The sequence below is a fragment of the Panthera pardus genome, unplaced genomic scaffold (assembly GCF_024362965.1).
Source record: "Panthera pardus isolate Hobbes unplaced genomic scaffold, ASM2436296v1 HiC_scaffold_17, whole genome shotgun sequence".
NCBI lineage: Eukaryota > Metazoa > Chordata > Mammalia > Carnivora > Felidae > Panthera > Panthera pardus.
Window position 1 is genome coordinate 70,252,838 of NW_026526732.1, and position 21,470 is coordinate 70,274,307.

At 35.0% G+C, this 21,470-nt stretch overlaps 1 protein-coding gene across 7 annotated transcripts in view; it reads left to right on the plus strand.

The window, feature by feature from the left end:
- The window catches only part of MAP3K7 (mitogen-activated protein kinase kinase kinase 7), an 85,047-nt gene that overhangs the window by 38,849 nt on the left and 24,728 nt on the right, over positions 1-21,470 (plus strand). For 6 of the 7 annotated variants that reach the window (XR_008422954.1, XR_008422955.1, XR_008422956.1 and 3 more), the window contains exons 9-13: positions 1,406-1,487; positions 3,878-4,008; positions 4,638-4,767; positions 7,712-7,792; positions 16,615-16,679. Coding sequence is in view for 2 of the 7 variants with exons in the window: in XM_019442868.2 (XP_019298413.1) it covers positions 1,406-1,487; positions 3,878-4,008; positions 4,638-4,767; positions 7,712-7,792; positions 16,615-16,679 (489 nt within the window). In the remaining 5 variants the exon portion in view is untranslated. The remainder of the gene's footprint in view (positions 1-1,405; positions 1,488-3,877; positions 4,009-4,637; positions 4,768-7,711; positions 7,793-16,614; positions 16,680-21,470) is intronic. The other variant, XM_019442869.2, reaches the window with a different exon arrangement.

Below are 21,470 nucleotides of genomic sequence, written 5' to 3' on the forward strand. Positions count from 1 at the left end.
GGAAAAGAAAAAAAGTCTAGTTCTTTATACTGGAAAGATAGCTAGACTAGGTTTCTGGACTTGGTTTTTCCTCCTGTGTAACTTAGTGGACAGATGTGTTTGTTTTGGGGGCCTGTTGCCTCATCTGTAATGTGAGAGAAGCTGAATTAAATGTCTTTACAGGACTTAGGTATATTCTGACTCTAATACTTGCCAAACTAAATTTTAAATTTTCTTGAGTGCAGATCTTCTTCAAACAATCACTTATCTGCAGGACAATAGAATGGTTGCATTCCCACACACCTTTATTTAAATGATTTTTACCTTCTGGTTTTTCATTGCATATTTTTAGCTTTTCATTTGCCATTAAAAAGTTAAACTTCTAGGATTTATGGAATTTTTAAATTTAGAAGAACCCTGTTAAATGATCATCAAAATTTCTTAGTCTATAAACAAACACTTTTAGAATTATTTGAATAATTTTAGGACTCTGGTTTTTGGTGCACTAGCAAAATCTATCAAACGCTACTTTGACTTTTAAAAGTTCACATACTTATGAAAAGTCCCTGAATTTCACAACAATTTGCTCACTAGAAGAACCCTTCAAACTCCTTAAATATATACTTCCTAAATGGCCAAAGATCTGTTTATTCTATTGAAACCAAGCATGAACTACTCTGATTAAAACTTCCCATCATATGTGGATACCAGCTATACATCAAGCCCTAAAGATATGGTCATAATAAAACAACTTAGTCGCCATAGTCAGATACTTGAAAACATTGGGATACATAAATTGTTCAAATTATAATTGTACTTATATTTGCTTTGTCTGATTTGAAAAGAAGACCTTCCTTTTTTCCCCTAAGTTCTAATATTTATCCAGCAAAAATTTCCAATATTACATCTCCAGTTTATAGAGAAACAGCCATAATCTATCTCTGATATTCAAAATATTAGTTCTAACAATTATTCTATGACATAACAGGCTCAGTTGCCAGACTAACAATAATTTCAGCAGTTTGGAAGTTTATATCACTACTATGAGAACATAAGTACGTTTTATATCATTGTGAGGAGTCATACTATTTACTGTGTTCCTTTACAGAAATGTATGTTGTTTTCTTCAAAACTATCTAGGCTCTATGTAAAATAGATACTTAAGTAGATATATGGCATTGATCATAGTGGAAATTCAAAAGAGTAGCACATTATCGTCATCTTTGTAAAATCAAAAACTTAAGGAACATACTGACTTTAGGTATCTGTAAATTCAGTGTATGCCTTACAGAAAATAAAGCAGCACTTTCCTACTTTCAAATCCCAGAACAAAGAAATAATTAATGTGTACTCTCCAAGTTAATTCTTACAGGATTTAATTTGTATTAAAGAAATTTTAAATTGTAATTTACTTTTTCACACATAGTACTTTCCAGGAGCAGATGAGCCATTGCAGTATCCTTGTCAGTACTCAGATGAAGGACAGAGCAATTCTGCCACCAGTACAGGTAAATGGATAGATTGGAAGAGTAATAACCTAATTTTTTTGTGTCTCTGTTCCTATGAAATTATAATCAAGAGGCAATGAATGATGTCTCTATTTGCATTTTAATTTCTTCATTTCATATGATTGACTGCAATTTGAGTTTCCTGGTGCATCATTCTTCATGAAGGTACCGAGATTAAAGAGTTACTAAAGACTTGCTTCCAAGTCTTAGAATTCTTGCATAGTTATATATAAAAAGATGGGATATTGTATTGCTGGGAATGTCATTCTTTATTTGAAAAATAAAAATCGTTTTTACAGAGATACTGCTACATCAAAGAATATTAGAAATTATTGTAAATATAAAAAACAACGTATTTCTTCATCATGAACACCCTACTTTTTGGTCTTTGTAGAAGACTCTATAGAAACTCTTATTTAAGAACTCTTATTTTTAGTTCAAAGTTCCTTACTTTTCTAAATATCAAGTAGTAGTGGGATTGAAGTTTGTGATCATCAAAAAAGACCATAGAAATAACTCTCTTAGAAAAATTGTGCCTCTCAAATTATATGGCATTTTAAGCATTCATTGTTAATTTAATTAAAACAAAAGGGCTTGTGTGTGTATATATACAATATTTATCCTGTACTTAAAATTGTATTTTTACCGACAAGTATTTTTACTGATCTAAATAATTGCATTTATTTTAATCTGGTTTAATAGTTGTTCCCAAATTCCATTTTTACCGAAAATCTTTTGAGTTGCACTGAATTCTTTTTTTTTCCCCAATATATGAAATTTATTGTCAAATTGGTTTCCATACAACACCCAGTGCTCATCCCAAAAGGAGTTGCACTGAATTCTTAAATGCACTTCTCTAAAATTCCATCATGTGTTTCTACCACTGCTTCCAAACCCTCTCTCTGTTTAAGTGCTGTGACCTTCAGTCCTTTGATTCTTCTGTTTACTGAGCCGCAGTTCTCTTAGGTCCGTCCTTTCATCCTCCCTTCACTTAATTCCAGCTGGTTATTATAATTTCTTATCTTAAGCTTGTTTGGCTAAACTTAATTTGTTAAATCTGACACTCAGTTTCCCCTTGTCTATAGCAGTGCAGCTGAATGTGTCTGGAGACGACTCATGTTTAAGGTCTTCAAATGCCTTAGTGATTTAGTGATGTTGGATAGTTGTGCCATATTTTAGTCTATCTCCTCTCTCTTAGATGACTTAATTGTATACTTTAGCCTCTCTCCTCAAACTTCAAACATCTCTTCACTACACACTTTCAGCTGATCCCATTTGTTATTTCTTTGACAAAATTGGAGTAATCAGAAAAGATAGCTTCCGGAAGCTGCCCCACTACATCTGCCCACCTACCTGTATCTGGGCCCTTCTGCTCTCCATTCTCTTCTGTTAAAATGGCTAAGCTCTCCATGCTCTCACCAAAGGCAGGCGTGTCTGCTTGTGCACTATATCCCATCTGCTCTTCCCAGTTGTTCTTCCCTCAGTCTGTTGCCTCATCAGTGTTAGCCTTTCTACTGGAATCATTCCCAAGGCATGTATATGTATAGTCTGTACTTACATTCTGTTACCTCTTCCCATTCTTTCCTGTGCCCAGTCCATTCAGGCTTTTATTATACCGCTACTCCAGAATTGCTCTTGTCAAGGTCACCAGTTGTCTCCACATAACTAAATCGAAATGAATGATTTTTAGTTCTCTTCTTTTTTGACTTTCAGTAACATTTGACACAGTTCATTACTCTCTCCTTCTATAGCATGTTCTTCAGTTGATCTTCAGGATACCATAGTAGCCTGGATTTCATCTTCCATCTCTGGCCACTTTTCTGATGGTTTCCTAGGCTGGTTATTTTTTTATCTTCCTAACCTACACATGTCAGTATTCCTAGGGCTCAGTCATTGAGCCTTTAGCTTATTTCTCTACACTCATCTCCTTCATGATCTCATCCAGTATCGTGGTTTTATATACCATCTATTTGCTGGTATTTTGCTCCATCCCAGACCTGACCTTTGTACTCCTATATCCACCTACTTGCTTGATACCTGATAGGAAATCAAACTTATGTTTTCCAAATTAAACTTCTGATAGTCCCTTCAAACTTACTTCTCCCATCGTCTCACCATCTTGATAGCCACTCTGATTTACCAGCTCAGGCTAAGAACCTTAAAGTCATCCTTGTACTATTAGAAGACTAATAAGCATTTTGGTTCCCTTTCTGTGCTATCCTTAAATTCCATTTAAAATGGATTTGTTTGGATATCTTTATTGACTTGAAAAGTCTTATTTTGTTCATATTCATGTCTTGTTAGTTTAGAAAATAATTTATGTTACGTATTATTGAATAAAGCATCTGTATTATTCCAACCTGTAGTCATAAATGTTTCTGCTTTCCTAGGCTCATTCATGGACATCGCTTCTACAAATACCAGTAATAAAAGTGACACTAATATGGAGCAAATTCCTGCAACAAATGATACTATTAAACGCTTAGAATCAAAATTGTTGAAAAATCAGGCAAAGCAACAGGTTTGTTTTGTTACTAAAAGTAAAATTCTGTGATGACCTTATTAGTAGTCACAACTTTATGCTAACTAAAATTAATTATTTGGCATCTTCCATTATACAAGTGCTGAGTCTTATTCTTGAAGCAGATAAGAATAGAGACATAAAATGAGATTCTCCTACTGTTTATTACCGATCAAATTGTTTTGTCTTCTGATTATGGCTGCCTTTGCCAATAGCGCAACTCCCTCCCTGTGATGTTCCCTAACTTTAATGGTTAAATATGTAAGATGCTTATTTCTTGGTTCTACTACTCAGGTAAAGGAGTTTGTCCTCAGTCTGTCATTTCATACTGTTCAGATTTGTTATGTTTTTGCTGTTACTGGTTTAAAAGTATGTTAAGTAGTGATTTTATTCATCTTACATGATACATTTAGGTTAAAGAATAATCGTAGCATTTAACTTCCAACTCTAGTGACTGCCCTTTCCTAAAGGCAGTGTTTGTAGCTTGCTCTCCCTTAGAACCTCCTTTTTCCTTCATAACAGCACAGAATCTCTAAGAATCTCAGTTGATATCTTCCTCCTCCTAGGTTGCCCAGGATTTTTAAATTTAAAGAACTTCAATAATTCAAATTGACCTGTAATTTTAACAGAGTGAATCGGGACGTTTAAGCCTGGGAGCTTCCCGTGGGAGCAGCGTGGAGAGCTTGCCCCCCACCTCTGAGGGCAAGAGGATGAGTGCTGACATGTCTGAAATAGAAGCCAGGATTGCTGCGACAACAGGTAAAAAGGAAGTAAAAATCTGCAGAGGAGTGGAAAGAGTAGTTTCAGTTGTTTTACCTATGGCGATGTCAGGGGTTTTTTGTGTTACGAATTTTTTTAAAGCAGGAAGTAGGCTTACAGTAGACTTTCTAAGCTACTAACAATAATTTATGTTTTTCTCCAGTTCCAAATAAGGCAGGTATGACTTGTAAAATTATTTGGATCATAAATTATATTTTTATCAAATGTAATTCAGCTCAAACATGAGCTGAAAATTTAAGTGGGAAATTGAAATTTTGCCAAAACTAGTATGTTTAGAGGATTTTGAGTGATTCTACTAGAATTTGTGCTAACTTCACATAATGGCAAATATTTTATTTTGAAATTAGCAGAAAAATATACTATAGATCCAAGTGTGGTTTGGCTTTACTGTCTGCTCCTTCTCCTTCTGGTAGCAAAAATAGATAAGTTGTGTGTAGCTAATTGTAATATAAAAGATCACGGTAATTTCATTCAATCTTGGAAAAGTTAGCATTTGAATTCCATTTTTTCACTTCTTAAAATGATTAATTACAGAGGTACTGGTCAGCACAAAAACAGTTACAGTTGACTCTTGAACATTGTAGAGGTTAGGGACATTAACCCGCCATGCAGTCAAAAATCCACATGTAACTTTTGACTACCCCAGAACTTAACTATTAATAACCTACCATTGACCTGAAGCCTTACAATAATACAAACAATTGCTGAACACATATTTTGCATGTTATATGTATTATATACTGTATTCTTAAAATAAGCTAGAGAAAGAAAGTGTTATTAAGAATATTATAAGGGAAATACATTTATAGTACTATACTGTATCTTTTCTTTAATCACATATAATTGGATACATGCAGTTGAAACTCATGTTGTTCAAGGGTCGTAATACTGGTTTAATTTGTTTTCTTTCCAATTCTTCCAGGAGTAGAGGGGAGCTAATTATAAAAGTAAATACATTTCTTTTGTGGAAAATGTGGAAATGTAAACAAACAACAAAAAACCCACAATTTTCTATAATTGTCCCACTCAGAGAGAAGCATTTAACAATTTTATATATTTACCTCTGGTCTTTTAAGCCATATATGTGTATACATGTGTATTTTCATGTATATTAGCGTATATATTCTTTAACTTAGCTAGCCAGGTTCGTGTGTTTTTTGTTTTGTTTTGTTTTTTAGGTATTTTTCTTATTTTTTTTTTTTTTCCTAAATGGAATATTCTCATTTTGTGTGGAGCTTTTTTCAGAAAGAAGTTTTCCAGAGGAATGTCATACTGTACTTGTCTTCATCTAATTATGATCACTGACTGTATCAGCATTAGAATCAGTTAGATATAGCAGAATATTCAAAATAGCTATGTCTTTAACACCTAAGCTTTTTTTTTTTTCTTAAATAAAGAAATTTGAAGGTAGGCTCCATGATCATTAGGCAGCTGAATTTCTCTGTCTCTGTGCCACAAGCCATATTGCGTGACTTGTCTCCTCAAAGACTTTGTGTTGCTGAATAACTATTACAATTCTAGTCATCACATCCACAGTCAGGGCAGCAAGAAAGGAGAATTAGGGGAATGCCAAAGGGTATATGCCCAAGCTCTTTCAAAGATCTTTATCAGAAGTTCCCCCTAACAACTTCCATATATGCCTTTGGCCATCATAATATGGTCAGATGGCTACAGATGGCTGCACAGGAAAGAAGGATCTGTGATCTTTTATCTGGGAACATTGCTGCCTTGAGTAAAGTCAGAGTTCTGTTGCTAAGAAAGATGGGAAAGATAGAGATTGGAAGGGGACTCGGAGTCTCTGCCACATGGATGAATCTTCATAAATAATCAGGTTGAATGGAGCTCACTAGCCACTAACAAGCCTTCATGGTCCCTGAGTCATAAGTGTTTTTCTGTCAACTGAGGGCTTCTCAGTGTAGTGTCAGGTGAATAGCGCACACAGTGACATACCTTCACACTTGGGGAACCTTTTTCCCTTCAGGGATGTCATTCAAGTTAGATCAGCTAAGTAATGATGGCTAGTGGCATTATTAAGATAATGGCCTTAAAATAAGTGGCATTATTACAGTTTTGTATCTTTGCTAGTGTCAATTTTCTAGTCAGGTACTGATTTATTATTATTCTTTACAGAAGTGATATTTCACTAGGTAAAAAAACAACCACACACATTTAGATTATCTCACTCTCTAAATGTAGAATAGATGCTGTTGAACATCCATTGAATTCATACAATTCAGATTTTTTTAAATGAATTGTCTTACTTTGAAAGATTCGAATTCTCCAGCTTCTAACACTGTTCACATGTAATGGGAATGCACCTTGAACTTTGAGAACTACAGTAAACAGTCAGTTTAATAGAAGTATGTGTAACATTCAGTTTAATAGAAGTATGTGTAAATATTTATATTTATAAAAGCATATACATTTCATTCTTTGATTCAATAATTACTATTTAATCACCTAATTTTACTTTATAGCACACTTCAAGAAACGTCTATCTGGAATATATATTCCTGTGTTTGTGTAATTAAAAAAATATGGCAGCTTATTTCTTTTTAACTCCTCTCTCCCTTCCCACTTTCATCCTAGCTCCCCATTGCTTATCAGTGATTTCACTTAGGTAGATTGTTTCTATGAACATGTTTTAAATTTTGCTTCCTCATTATCCTGCAGCTTTGTGTGTCTCTGTCCTTTTTTTTTTCTCCTAATTAAAACCAGTATGTGACACATCTTTATTGATAGTTTTCTCCTAAATCACGCCTTTTCCAAGCATGGATGAAAAGTTAGACAGTCCTGCATGCCATTCTGCATGAAGTATTATTAACATAGCTATTTGAAAATTATTCTGTTTTTATAGTTAATCATTTTCTGTGTTACTGTTTGTGGTTGTTTGCATGTATACTGTATATATATGTTTTTGCAGCCTATTCCAAGCCTAAACGGGGCCACCGTAAAACTGCTTCATTTGGCAACATTCTGGATGTCCCTGAGATCGTCATATCAGGTATCAAAGATCACCTGAGTTGGTCTAATAGCTGCGGGACCGGAATAATGATCCCTGGTACTTATAAAATGCTTCTTGCTCCAATCTTTATAGGACATGAAAATAGACACCTGCATACAGTAACTAGGGAGACAGATTGAAAACTATACATTTATATACAATGAAGCAGGCTTGACAGGATACCTTAAATCTCCAAAAATGAGAGTAAAATAGAAGGTAAAGTAAACCTTTTCACAGAAGGGAGAATGCTAGCCCAGAATTCTACCATCGTCCTCCCTGCTTTTAAGTGAGCACATGAGCTGAACCAAGACGTTGTTTTCTCTCAGCAGAAAGAGGGAACAACTATTTAAAAATATTTGATGTCCTGGGCTCTTTTCCTTCCTTGGTTTCTCCTTTTTGGACTCTCTTGAGGCTTCCTATCCAAGCCTCTTTCTGTTGGTAGCAAGTGAAATATGAAGTTGAGAAAAGAGAATTGCTAAATACCATGTTGCCTTAACATAGAAAATAGAAACAGAGTAAAATTAAATGAGATTTGCTGTTTTGCATGGTGTCTTGACAAAGAATCGTGGTCAATTCTGATTCTTATGTGTTATTAGGAGAATCTTTTTGCAAATTACATGTTTTTATACCTAAGTCACACATGGTACTTCAGTGTCTTAAAATTGGTAAATTGCTTTTATTTCTTCTCATGGTGATAATTTCATAGATGAATCTAAATCACCATTTTTGATAGAAATTTAAATGGCATATATCGGTTAACGTATGTCACCAAAGTGATCCTGTATTCGGGCACCTGGGTTGCTTAGTCAGGCAAGCATCCATCTCTTGATCTCAGTGCAGGTTTCATGAGATCGAGTTGCACATCAGGCTCTGTACTGATTCTCTCTCCTTCTCTCTTTGCCCCTCCCCACCTCATGTGTACATGCCCTTGCTCCCCCCCCCCCCAGAATAAATATATAAACTTAAAATAATATGTATCTTTTATTTATTCCTCTGCTTTAGGTTTTCCTCCACCTCTTCCCAAAAAGAAACACAGTTTTCCCTATACACATTCATGGATGTGATTTTGGTGAATTCTTCAGCACTGTGTGTATTGCTTGTGATTGTATTTCTAGCATAGCATTGTAGTTGAATATCTAGAGGTCTTTTTCTCCCATAGTAAAATGAAAACAGAATAGACACCATGCCTTTGTTACTTATTATTGATTGTATCAGAGTTATCTGGCACGATGCCTCACACATTGCATTTAATAAATATGTGCCTATTAACTGAACAAACTATTATTGACTTCTCATGGCTAGGAACTAGGATACATGTAAAATCTGTATAAATTATAAATACGTATAATACAGAAATTACACAATTCTTAGGATCCTGGCATTTGGTCTGTATAAAACTATATTAGAGTAATTAATGTTTATTTTTTCAAAGTGATTTATTTTATAATATCACTATTGCTGTTCAGAGAAGAGTTAACCCACTTCTCACATAGTAGTTTTACTTATTGAGTCATGGCCTGCTTGCAGAATTAACTTGCAATCATTTTACCTCCATACCAAAAGGTGCTATGTTTAAGGGAATAATATTTTGACTAAAAAAGTGGCAACATTTAAACTTTTAAACTGTGATTATCATTAATGTTTGAGTGAATCAGGAGAAGTTAGGTAAATGGCAATATAATCTTAATCCATGTCTTAACGAATAAGCATTAACAAATACACACATAACGAATGATGTAGCCAGTACTGTACACAATAATGAGGGAGAATGAAGAGAAAGAATAGTCTCAGTGGTTCTCAACCAGAATGAATTTGCTCCTTACAGGATATTTGGCAACATCTGGAAACATTTTTGGTTGTCACAAGTGGCAGGGGGCATATAGTAGGCAGGAGCCCAGGATGCTGCTAAACATCCTGCAATGTACCAATCTTCCACAAACCAAGAATTATCCAGCTAAAATGTCAACAGTGGCAAGGCTGAGAAACTGGTTTCACATAGATGCTCTATGTGACTCTAAAGTAGTTTAAATAAAAGTACATCATCTTAATTGATGTCCATAGCTGTCTTATAACTGGATTACCAGATAAAATTACAGCCATTTTACAAATGAGGAACTTCGATCAAATGGGTTTTGTGTGGTTTTCCCAGAAACACATAGCTAGGGTCCCAACTTAGATCTGACACCAAATCACATCAATTTTCTCCTCTTTTGTTTGAGTCAGAGAAGATAGAGCAATTCTGCCTCGCTCCTCTTTAGTGTCCACATTAAAGAGAGCTCTTTGGCCAGCAGACGCTCTTTTATGGTAACTGAGTCCTTATGGAGTCAGGAAACTTTAATTCTGCTCTTAATTTGTCAGAGCAACAATGCTGTTCAAATAGAAATGGTATTCATTAATACATTTTATTAAATATTCTTGTTGATTTTCCCCCCCAGATATCCAAATATTAACTTAATCAGCTTCGCTTTCTTTAATGAAAGAATATAACCACTGGAATTACTACAGTTGGACATAAAAGCGAAACATTAATGTGTTCTTAGGTTTATTTTTAAATTGAATTAAATATGAAAATATAACCCATGCTTCGGGAATATTTCAAATGTCTTACATGGCCATTTTAACTATAAAGGAGGGCATTACTTAATTCCCAAAATTTCTTAGTACCTTCTAGAATTTTTTTTTTCCTCGAAGTCAGTTTCCCACAAGTTCTGTGTGGTATTACAGTGCCTCTTGATATACCCAATCTGGTATTCATTAGCACTGGATCCCAGTTGTAAGCATTTTTTTAATATAGATTTTTTTTATCTTATCTGTTATGAATAAGTAGTTTGAATAATAACTTTCCTTTGGCCAAGTGCAGTATACTGAGTCTGATGTACTTCTTGGAATAAACTGCCTCTTTTTCTTTTAATTCTGATTTTTTTTTTTTTTAAGTTTATAATTTTGAGAGAGACAAAGAGCAAGAGAAAGTACATGAGCAGGGAGGAGCAGAGAGAGAGGGAGAGAGAGGGAGGATCCTAAGCAGGCTCCGTGCTGGATCCCACAAAACATGAAATCATGACCTAAGCCAAAATCAAGAGTCGAGTGCTTAACTGACTGAGCTACCTAGGCATTCCTGAACTGCCTCTTTTAGTAAGAGTGTTCATCTAAGCATCACAAAAATTTTTATGTGTACTTATTGGCAATATACAAATCTATCTTTTTAAAGTGTATATTGCTTCTTGAATTTTTTTAAAAGTTACCAAGTTTTTAAAATTGTAAAATACACACTATTACTCTAAAGAATTTTTTTTTAAATACATCTTTAGAGTGACTAAAACCCCTATTCTAGTCACAGGTAAACAAATTCAAATCATGTTGTTTGCTTGCTCTTCAGCACTATTTTATACTTGCCATCATTCAAATGAGGAGGAGCAAGCAACCTATGGCTAGCATTTATTAATTTAGTAGTCACTCAGGTCATGCAGAAATGGACCTTTAATACCTCACAAGTTCCTACGGATCAAGCTACACAATTTTCTATACCTCTTCCTGGCCTAGAGCCTGCTTCAGATTCTGTGTCTCCCCTTCTCTCTGCCCTTTCCCCACGTGCTCTGTGTCTCTATCAAAAAATGAATAGACATTTTAAAAAATTAAAAAAAAAAAATAAAGCATGGAGTAGGAGACTCTGATAGTTATGCAAATTTTTTTTGTGGCTCTAGCTTTGGTAATCAAAAAAGATGAACTATTCTGGAGTCCTTGTGTGAGTAGTTAGAGCACTTCAGGAAATCACCTGTTGTAATGCATTTTGAAAGCCACTGAAAAAGGTGCTAACAAATCCATACATATATATCCACCTGTAAAAGATTTAATTGAAACATTAGTCTTCTGCACTTCCTTTCTAATATGAAATTCCTTATACATAGTTTATACCAGATTAATTGCTACCCTGAAATGATATATGTTTCCAATATGAGACTTACAAAAGTAAATTTTTCCAAATAAACAGTTTTTATGCTGTTTTACTCAGTACTTCTGAATTTCTTAGTTCAGACTAATTATAGAGCTTGACTTCATTTTAAACACTTGAAAATTCTCATTTATTCTGTAAATAAGAATTTGCCTTAATGTGCTATTTGAGAACCTTGAACAGTGATACTTTAGTAGTATATGTATTTTAAAGCTAAAATAATATGGCATAACATTTTAGAATCGTAGAATGCTTTGACCAAAGATGATTTTCTTACATACTGTTTTTAAGGATATATTAAATAATAAAGAATATTGAATATACAAATGTCTTTTAGTCAATCATATAAAATGTTTTTACCCAGGTCCCTGAAGAGCCTGAACTTAATTGATATTTTTTTGTTTGTAATATTATTCTTAAAGCTGAAAGATCAGGCTCTGAGCTCACAGCTTGCACGCGCACTCTCTCACTCTCTTCTCTCTCTCTCTGTCTCTCAAAAATAAACACTAATAAAAGAGGGGGGGCACCTGCGTGGCTCAGTCAGTTAAGCATTCAACTTCGGCTCAGGTCATGATCTCATGGTTTGTGAGTTCGAGCTCTGCATCTGGCTCTCAGCTGAGAGCTCAGAGCCTGGAGCCTGCTTCAGATTCTGTCCCTCTCTGCCCCTCCCCCACTTGCACTCTGTTTCTCTCTCTCTCTCTCTCTCTCTCTCTCTCTCTCAAAGATAAACATTAAACTTATTTTTTAATTTTTTAAAAGTGAAATTTTAGGTGTCCTTATGATTTCAGCTGCATTCAGATATCAAAAATTTAATGAATATTCACTTTTAACTTCAATCAGACACATTTAGTCCTCTATTAGTTGCTTTTCAAGAATATGATGAGTAGTTAAGTAGCATAAGAGGAGTATGGAAAAGCCCAAATATATTTAACAAACATAAATGGGTAGTTGAGTTTCTAATACTAATGTAAAGTTTTTTTTCTTTTAGAAGTTTCAAATATCTTAGGTAATTGGCAAACAGATGAGGCAGGGTGCAGTAAGGGTTTTGTAGAATGCTGGACAGCTGGAGGCTGATACTGTTCAAGGACCCTTAGGCACTATTTTGCTTTCTCCCATCAGGTTAAGAATATAACCTTTCTAATACTGTATTTGGTTCAAGAATCAGTAGGTACTAATGTTTATAAACATCCTTCAGGGGCGCCTGGGTGGCTCAGTCGGTTAAGTGTCCGACTTCGGCTCAGGTCATGATCTCACAGTTTGTGAGTTCGAGCCCCGCGTTGGGCTCTGTGCTGACAGCTCAGAGCCTGGAGCCTGTTTCAGATTCTGTGTCTCCTTCTCTCTCTGACCTTCCCCCGTTCATGCTCTGTCTCTCTCAGTCTCAAAAATAAATAAATGTTAAAAAAATTTGTTTAAAAAATCCTTTAACTGTAGTACATAAATTATTGGTGTAGTTTTTCCCCCTGAATAGTGTAGTGCTAATGTGAAGAAACAGTGAGATAAAAAGAAGTAAACTTTTCTAAATCTTTCAAGTTCCTACGTACCTTGGACATACGGTGTCATTAACAGCTGTAAACCTTTGAATTAGGGATTCTGAGGCCCAAGGAGAGCTATGCTGAAATATACCTGCTTCTCCATGTGTAGCCACCTCACCTTCAATGAAATTCTGTATTTGTGCCTAATTAAATAGGAAAGTTCATGTAACCAACCCTAAAGAGAATGTTTAGGTAGTCTCTTTATATTGTATCAAGATCACTTTTTGTAATATAAAAAGTTGATCTCTAACCTAATAACGGTGGTTTATCAGAAAGCAAAACTCATCAATAATACTTTCCTTTGATAGGAGGAAAAAACCCACCCTGAAGGGCGTTCCTTCTAAGGAATAAGCCAGAATTTGTAGAAATAAGTAAAAGAAAATGAAATTTGTGGTAGCTTAAATGAGAACATATGTTTTTAAATTACATATTCAGTTTACCATGAAGCAGTGATATAATGCAGTGTAGTGCTATACAATTTTTTAAATTTTTCTTTTTTTTCAACATTTATTTATTTTTGGGACAGAGAGAGACAGAGCATGAACGGGGGAGGGGCAGAGAGAGAGGGAGACACAGAATCGGAAACAGGCTCCAGGCTCTGAGCCATCAGCCCAGAGCCTGACGCGGGGCTCGAACTCACGGACCGCGAGATCGTGACCTGGCTGAAGTCGGACGCCCAACCGACTGCGCCACCCAGGCGCCCCCAATTTTTTAAAATCTTATGTATTTTACACATCAAGAGAACAGTGTCCCACAATTTTCAATATTCAAAACTTATGAATCTCAAATTTTCCAACATTTGGTTAAGAGATGTCTCCAGGAAAATGTAGTGTTGATTTTTACATGAAAAGGGTCTCAGGAAGTTTGGGAGATAGAAAAATAAGAGTAGTTAAGATAAGGAAAACATTGAGCTTACTTAAACCATTAAGAAAAAACACAGAAGTGGCTGTCTGGGAAGGACTCTGTTTAAATACCAGTTCAGGAAATAAGTTGTACTTATAAGAGCAGCTTTTTGAAGAGACTGATTCTGTTTTTGTGACATTGTAAAAACAACTGAATTGACCTATAAGCTATTTCAACTGCCCTTTCTTTTTGGGGGGATGGGGAATGTAGGTCTTATGATGGGCTAGGGATGTAGCTGTTTTGTTGCTGTTACTTAGAAAAGTTGTTCTAAAAAAATATCACTTGTTCTCTATCATAAGTCATGAAAGTTCTGGAACTTATTACACAATGAATACTCAGGACATCATTGGCAGGATTCAGATTCCTTGATCAGGCATCTGTTGACATCATATTGGCCCTCGATTCTACTTTTTTTTCATTTATACTACCATGTGTAATATAGGTATGTACATTTCAAAGAACCATAAAAAAATGTAAAATAAGAGAGTTTCTAAATTAGTATTTAGTTGCAAAGAAAATTCAGCATTAAGTTAAATTTACTAAGAACACACCCAGTGTTCATTTGCAATAATAGTTTTATTTTTTTACATTCATATTTCTAAAACTTAAAAACAATATTGGAGCAACAAGTATTTGTTGATTGCAGTCCTTTTTTGCTTTGTCTAAACTATTTGCCAGATGGTTTCTGCCATGGTTATGCTAATTAAAATGCATTGCCTAATATTGCTTGCTTTGACTCATGTTTTAGCTTGAAGTTTCTCATTTTATGGCATTTGTTAACTGTGTCACCTCTTATTTACCCTACTTCCTTAAAAGTTTTTATTCCCCTTCTACCCCCACCTAGATTTGATTTTGTTTTTGGTGTTATTGTAGTGGTGATGTAATGATTTTTAGACACATGTGCTGGGTGGTTCCTGAGATTCACAAATGTTGCTAATCTGAAAAGAGAATTCCAGACACTTTTACAAGCCTGTCTCATCTAGGCTAATTTTAGAATGATTGTGTTGAATGAAATGTGCCTAAAATTGCTTATTACTCATGGTGGTGGGATCTTTTTGTCCCCGGGAAAAGGGGGTAGTTAAAAATTATCACAAAAGTATATTAGTGTGCCTGATTCAATAAAAGTGCTATTTTTTTGTTATTTTAATTCGTATTCAAAAGTTGGAACTTGGAATAAAATGAAATTTGGAGTAAATTTGAGCTAAAATTATGCAAAGAATTCTAAAACATAGCTTAAAATGAAAAAAAAAGTGATATCCTTATAAATTTGAGTTGGCTATAAACTTGAGTTTTTATGCTTACTGCATATATTACTGCGTTAAACATTATTCTTTTGTAAGGTCCTTTTAGTTTACATGCAAAATAATAATGGAGTCGTATGGATTAAGATGCTAAGTTATATTGCTGATTGGTTTAAAATAAGAAATTTAGGATTAGAGAAATATAAAATTATAAGAACAAATTCTGTCTGCTAATCGGGCCAGAACTGTTAGAGCGCATGTTCTGAGTGCTGCCTCCTCACTAAGAAATTATATAATATAGCTTTCAGAGTCAAAAGAATTTTGAGTATTATGTCAGCTGTTACAATATTTTGGTGTTTCCTTTTAGACAGCTGATCTCTCATCTTGGATATACCATATAAACAGCCCTATTCCCAAATAAAAGTGCTGAGTGAAGCTATTGCTTAATTCATTCTACTTTGCTAAAAACTTACATTTGTAGAATTTTTTCATAAACTGATTTTTAGATTAAATTATTATTTGCATGGAAGTTCCTAAAGCAAGATTAACACAACAGCCCAATATACAACTTTCAACAAGCTGTATATTTGAGAATGGAATGAGAGTCATTGATTTTCAGTAGGAAATTAAGAGTTGTTCTCCAATAATAAATTGCTAGGTTCTGACAAAGACTAATGGGATTAAGTAAGTGTGACTCTGTAATAAGTTTAAGCCTAAGCATCTTTTTTGGCCTTGAATGAACAAGGTACTGCTGTTGGTTAAAGTCAGTCACATCATACAACCTGCTGGCTAGCTGTCTTGCTGTAGAAACTGTAACGTAAGACCCTTGAAATAGATGCCATCATCAGCCCTGGCCCACAAGCATTTATCTATTTAAATACATGACAGAAGATGGTGCAAGAGAGTTCAGCAGCTATTCGTGTGGTAGGAGTGGTTATTGTATTAGAACCTACTTTATTGTAGACCAGCAATTTTTGAGTTAAAACTCTACAGCTGTTTCTCTTCCTTTTCTTACATCATTCTCTTCTCTCTCTCTCTTTTTTTTTTTAAGCAATAAACTCAATTATTTTTCCCACAAACATTTTGTGTAGATCCAAGGAGCAACAAATTCCAACTTCCTACATAGCAGTAGCAACCTTGTTATCTGTTTGAATACATCTCAGTATTCTACTTTTTTTTTTTTTTATCTTTTAAAAGGCAACGGACAGCCAAGACGTAGGTCCATCCAAGACTTGACTGTTACTGGAACAGAACCTGGTCAGGTAAGACTTGACATTTGAATTCTCTGTCTTTGAAGGAGAATAATGGGCAGAAGTTAAGAATTAACTATAATATATATACAATGCAAAAGTAATTTTATGAGTTCATCTAAAATTGTGGTAGAAAAGTTCATTGGCACTTGAATTTAAATACTTAGGAGAAAAAAGTATAGATGCCATTATTAGGTTAACTTGAAGGATAATTTATCAAACTAAGTTGATTAATTCAATAGTGCTCCATGTATATTATATGGTTTTTATATATGATTTAATAAGGAAGTATCAACTGTGTAATACACTTTGTCATTATCCCTGTCTCTAAAGTGAATCATAATGACTCCTTTTTAGCAATAAGGTCAAAAAGATTTTTTTTACTAATTATTTTACTATAATTACTAATACTTATTAATAAATATTTCCGCAACAAAATGTCACTCCTGTAGCATCACATAAGGCACTAACATACCTAGATGACTCTAACATCTTTCATTTTTGTCATATCCACTGGATTTTTATTTTTGTGAAATATGCTTAAGACTGTTTACTAAGCACATGGGTAAATTCTAGAAAGGCTTCTATCACACTTGCTAAGATTTTCTTCATCTTACATTTCTGGATGCTCTTCTAAACTCCTCTTACCTTTTTATCACTTTCTTTCAAAATGATCCAGACAGTGCTATAATTTAAACCATTAGTGACTAGTACAGACTTTTAACCAACAAGTATATAAAAGTGGCAGCTCAGCCATTGTTTTTTCTGTTATTCAGATCAATAGACTTGACATATGTAATTTATATATTTTTAAAATTAATGAGAATTACGAGGTATTTGTTGATTTGTTTTCAGTTGTGTTCAAATAAATTTTGAGTATGCCATATTATCTGAAGTCATAAAAATATCACGTTATAGTCCATATTTATGTAAAATTACAGGATTATATATTATAAACAAAGTGATTTAACTTATGGTAAAATGTACTGGTACCTTTCATTCCAGAAAGGTGTTTTATTATTACTTCATTTTTTATAAATCTTTTAAATTTTAGAGAATCTTTGTAGTCATTAATGAAAATTTGAAAGCCCTTTATAGCCATCAACTTAACTAACAAAAACCACTTGAGATATTTAAATGATAAAGATCCTTGATCTTCATTTATATCTGGAAATATTTTTATTTCTCACAATGCCTATACACACACACATACATTATACATATATGTTAACTTATTATATATAATAGTAAGTGACCCTAAATCTGAAGGTATTGTAAATGAATACAGTCATTTTATTTTACTTTATTTTATTTTATTTTATGACTTTTTCTGTATATCTGCTTTTATGAAACTCCAGAACTTTTGGATGAAATTTCCCACTTTCTCCCCCTCAAATACGTCAAGTATTAATGAGGGCATTTAGTAACAGATAGTTCGGCCTCTGGTATTTGCTTTGATTCCTCAGAGGCTTGATGAGCTCAGCCTTTTAAACTCTGTTTACTATTGCCATTGATATTCCAGTTATGAGAAATTATCGCCAAGTGTTCTCCCTTCAACTGGGAATGAGAAGCCTGCTCTAAGGCAATTCAGGAGCATCTGCTAGTGCAAGTGCTTTTCTCTGTGCTCAACAGTAATGGCATTGGCTGTAATTCAGGACTGACCTCACCAACAGCAAGCATTACTTATTTCCTCATAAGTTTTATATTTCTTGAGATTATGATTGTTACCCTTTTCATTTACAAGACCTTCAGTAGGAAAATCCTGGAACTGAGACACACTACGGTTGTTTGATAGTCATTTGCCTGAATTGTCACGGACCGCTATAGATTTCGAGTGAGGGGGAATTTGGGGTGGCAGTGCAACGTGTTCTAAGACAGATGATATGTAGCCATTGTACAGCCAGTTGGTAATATTGATCAACTCTTTCAAAATTATTTAAGTGTTATAAACTTAAAATGTCAGTTTGGGATGAGGATGGCAAATAATAATCCTAATGATTAGAAAATCCTAAACATTTTCCCTTGAAATGTTTAATGGCAAATGACCATTAAATCTTTTTAATTACTCATGAAAATAACATTAATTATATGAAAAGAAAAGTATGCACAATCTGGATTTTCAGAATTGAAGGTATACTTCTTTTTAAAGTCTGGCTACACAGTGATAAAACATCCATGGGAGGTTTTGGTTGGTTGGTTTGTTGGTTGGTTGGTTGGCTGGTTGGTTAGTTTTAGCCATGGAAATTGATAAAGAACATGAAGAAAAGAATTTGCCCATCCTGTATAGTCATCAGAGGAAGAGAGAAAACTTATTAATAGAAATTAAGATTACATCTTATACAGAAAAGTAAAGTGAGTAGAGTTTATACTTTGGAGCTTGATTCAAGACTGACCTTAGAGCATCTGGGTGTCCCAGTCATCTGACTTCAGCTCAGGTTATGATCTCATGGTTTGTGAATTTGAGTCCCACATCGGGTGAGCTCGAGCCCTGCTTCGGGTAAGCCCTGCTTCAGGTAAGCACGAGCCCTGCCCTGCATCGGATGAGCACCAGCCCCACTTCTCTCTCTCTCTCCCTCTCTCTCTCTCTCTCCCTCCCTCCCACTCTCCTCCCTCCCTCCCTCCCTCTCCCTCTCTCTTTCTCTGTCTGCCCTTTGCTCATTTGTGCCCTCTCTCAAAAAAAAAACAAAAAAAAAAAAAAACAAAAAAACAACAACTTAAAATCACTTAGACTTTACATCCGTAAATTAAAATTAAATTGGTTGTTTTCATACTGCCATTTCTCTTGAGTGGAACAGTGAATGAAGCAAGCTTCTGAATTAAAGGTAGTTGCGAGTATTTGTGTAAAATATTGCATCCTTACAACTTACTTTTAAATTAATTCAGGTTTGTATTTAATCAGGAAACTTATTAAGCACGCATAATGGATCTGGCATCTTAGATACTTTGAAAACATACTGAGAAGGAAAACAGCAGCCCCAGGATGTCTAGGGACTGATCTGACACTGAGGCCTCAAGTACTGTTATAGAATCTGCACATAATAATTTCTCAGAACACCAGTAGACAGTGTTATGCTAGGACCATGATAAGATGAGGCAAAACAAGAACATATAATGTTGTCTCAGCACAGACAAAACCAAGGTCGCTGTGGCACACACAAAATACCAAACGTTGCCTTCTAGCTGATGTGAGTGACTACTTTACCAGCTGCAGCTTTATCCTCACTCTAGTCTGCCTTCCCTGTAGAATTGCCTCTGCTTTCTGACAGTAGCCAATCTAGAGTGAACCCCTCCTTCCTTGGAGCCTGCCCCCAAATCTATAAGCTCTCTCTCAAACCCTCTCAGAGAGACCCCACAGTCCCCCATAGTGAGCACTGTGCTTCATTGCAATGAATGTTAAACCCATTGCATCCCACCATGGGTATATTCCTGGTGGTCTTTGGCTAGGAAATATTGACAATCCTAAGAAGGCCCAGCCCCCTGATGTTTTTGGGCACATCAGACGTATGCCCAGATCAATTAGAGAACTATAGTAGTAACAGCCACCATTTATTTATTGTGCACCACCTTGTGCCAATCAGGCCTTTATGTTATTTAAATCTTAACCCTGTAAATTTGGTACTTTTTATTTTCCTCATTTTGCAGATGAATAAACTGAGGGCTAGAGAAACATTCCTAAATGTCTTCCCTTGTACTGCCAGTAATGGGTATAACCAAGTTATGAATCCAGATCAATTCCAGAACACACAAACTACGCTGTCCTTCTGTCTTGCGTGCAAAACTGCATGTATTGTGTGCTAAAGTAATCCTACATCTCTTCCATTTCAAGTGTTTTGACTTCCAGTAGTCTGCATCATGATTACTAATTTAAGTAGTTTTCAGTGATGATGAGTTTTAGCTTTACCATATTATTGAGCAAGGCTAATCCACCTTGATAATAAATTTCTACAGATGGCTGCACAAATTTATTTTTTATACATCTGGGTAAGCCTTTCTATGTTTTACTAAAATTAAATATTTTCATGTATGTCTGCATGTCCTTTCTAGAGTTGTATCCAATATAGATCTGTTTTCAAGATGTCTCTTGGAGGGGGCAGCAGTCAGTAAAAATCACAACTGCAAGATGATGTGATTATGATTACTTAGAGAACTAGGCATGCTGTATTTTTATATGGACTTTAAAATCTACTTTTATTAGTCAGATATATACCTCAAGGCAAGCTCTTTAATTTTCCTGAGGTTTAGCAATCTTATGTACCAGCGGGGACCATAACACTCACCCCATGGGGTTCTTACAACATGCAAAAGTACCAGACACACTGTATATGTTTAGCAATGTATACCCACCTCCCCATAGTATACTTCCCAGGGTACTTACCACTTCCTTGCTCTCACTATAGTATATTTTTGTTTTGGTTTAGTTTTTTGGTTTGGGGGCTTTTTTTTGGGGGGAGGGGGGGAGTGGGGCACTTTTTTAATTCAAGTTAGTTAACCTACAGTGTAGTCTTGGCTTCAGGAGTAGAACCCAGTGATTCATCTCTTACATCCCAAAAAGTGCCCTCCTTAATGGCCATCACCCATTTAACCCATCCCCCCACCAACTGCCCCTCCAGCAACCCTCAGTTTGTTCTCTGTGTTTAAGAGTCTCTTACGGTTTGCCTCCCTCACTGTTTTTATCTTATTGTACCTTCCCTTCCCCTGTGTTCATCTGTTGAGTTTCTCAGATTCCATACATGTCTCACTATAGTATATTACTATCCAGAAATAAAACAAAAATAGCACTAAGAAAGAAGTAAAATCCCACTG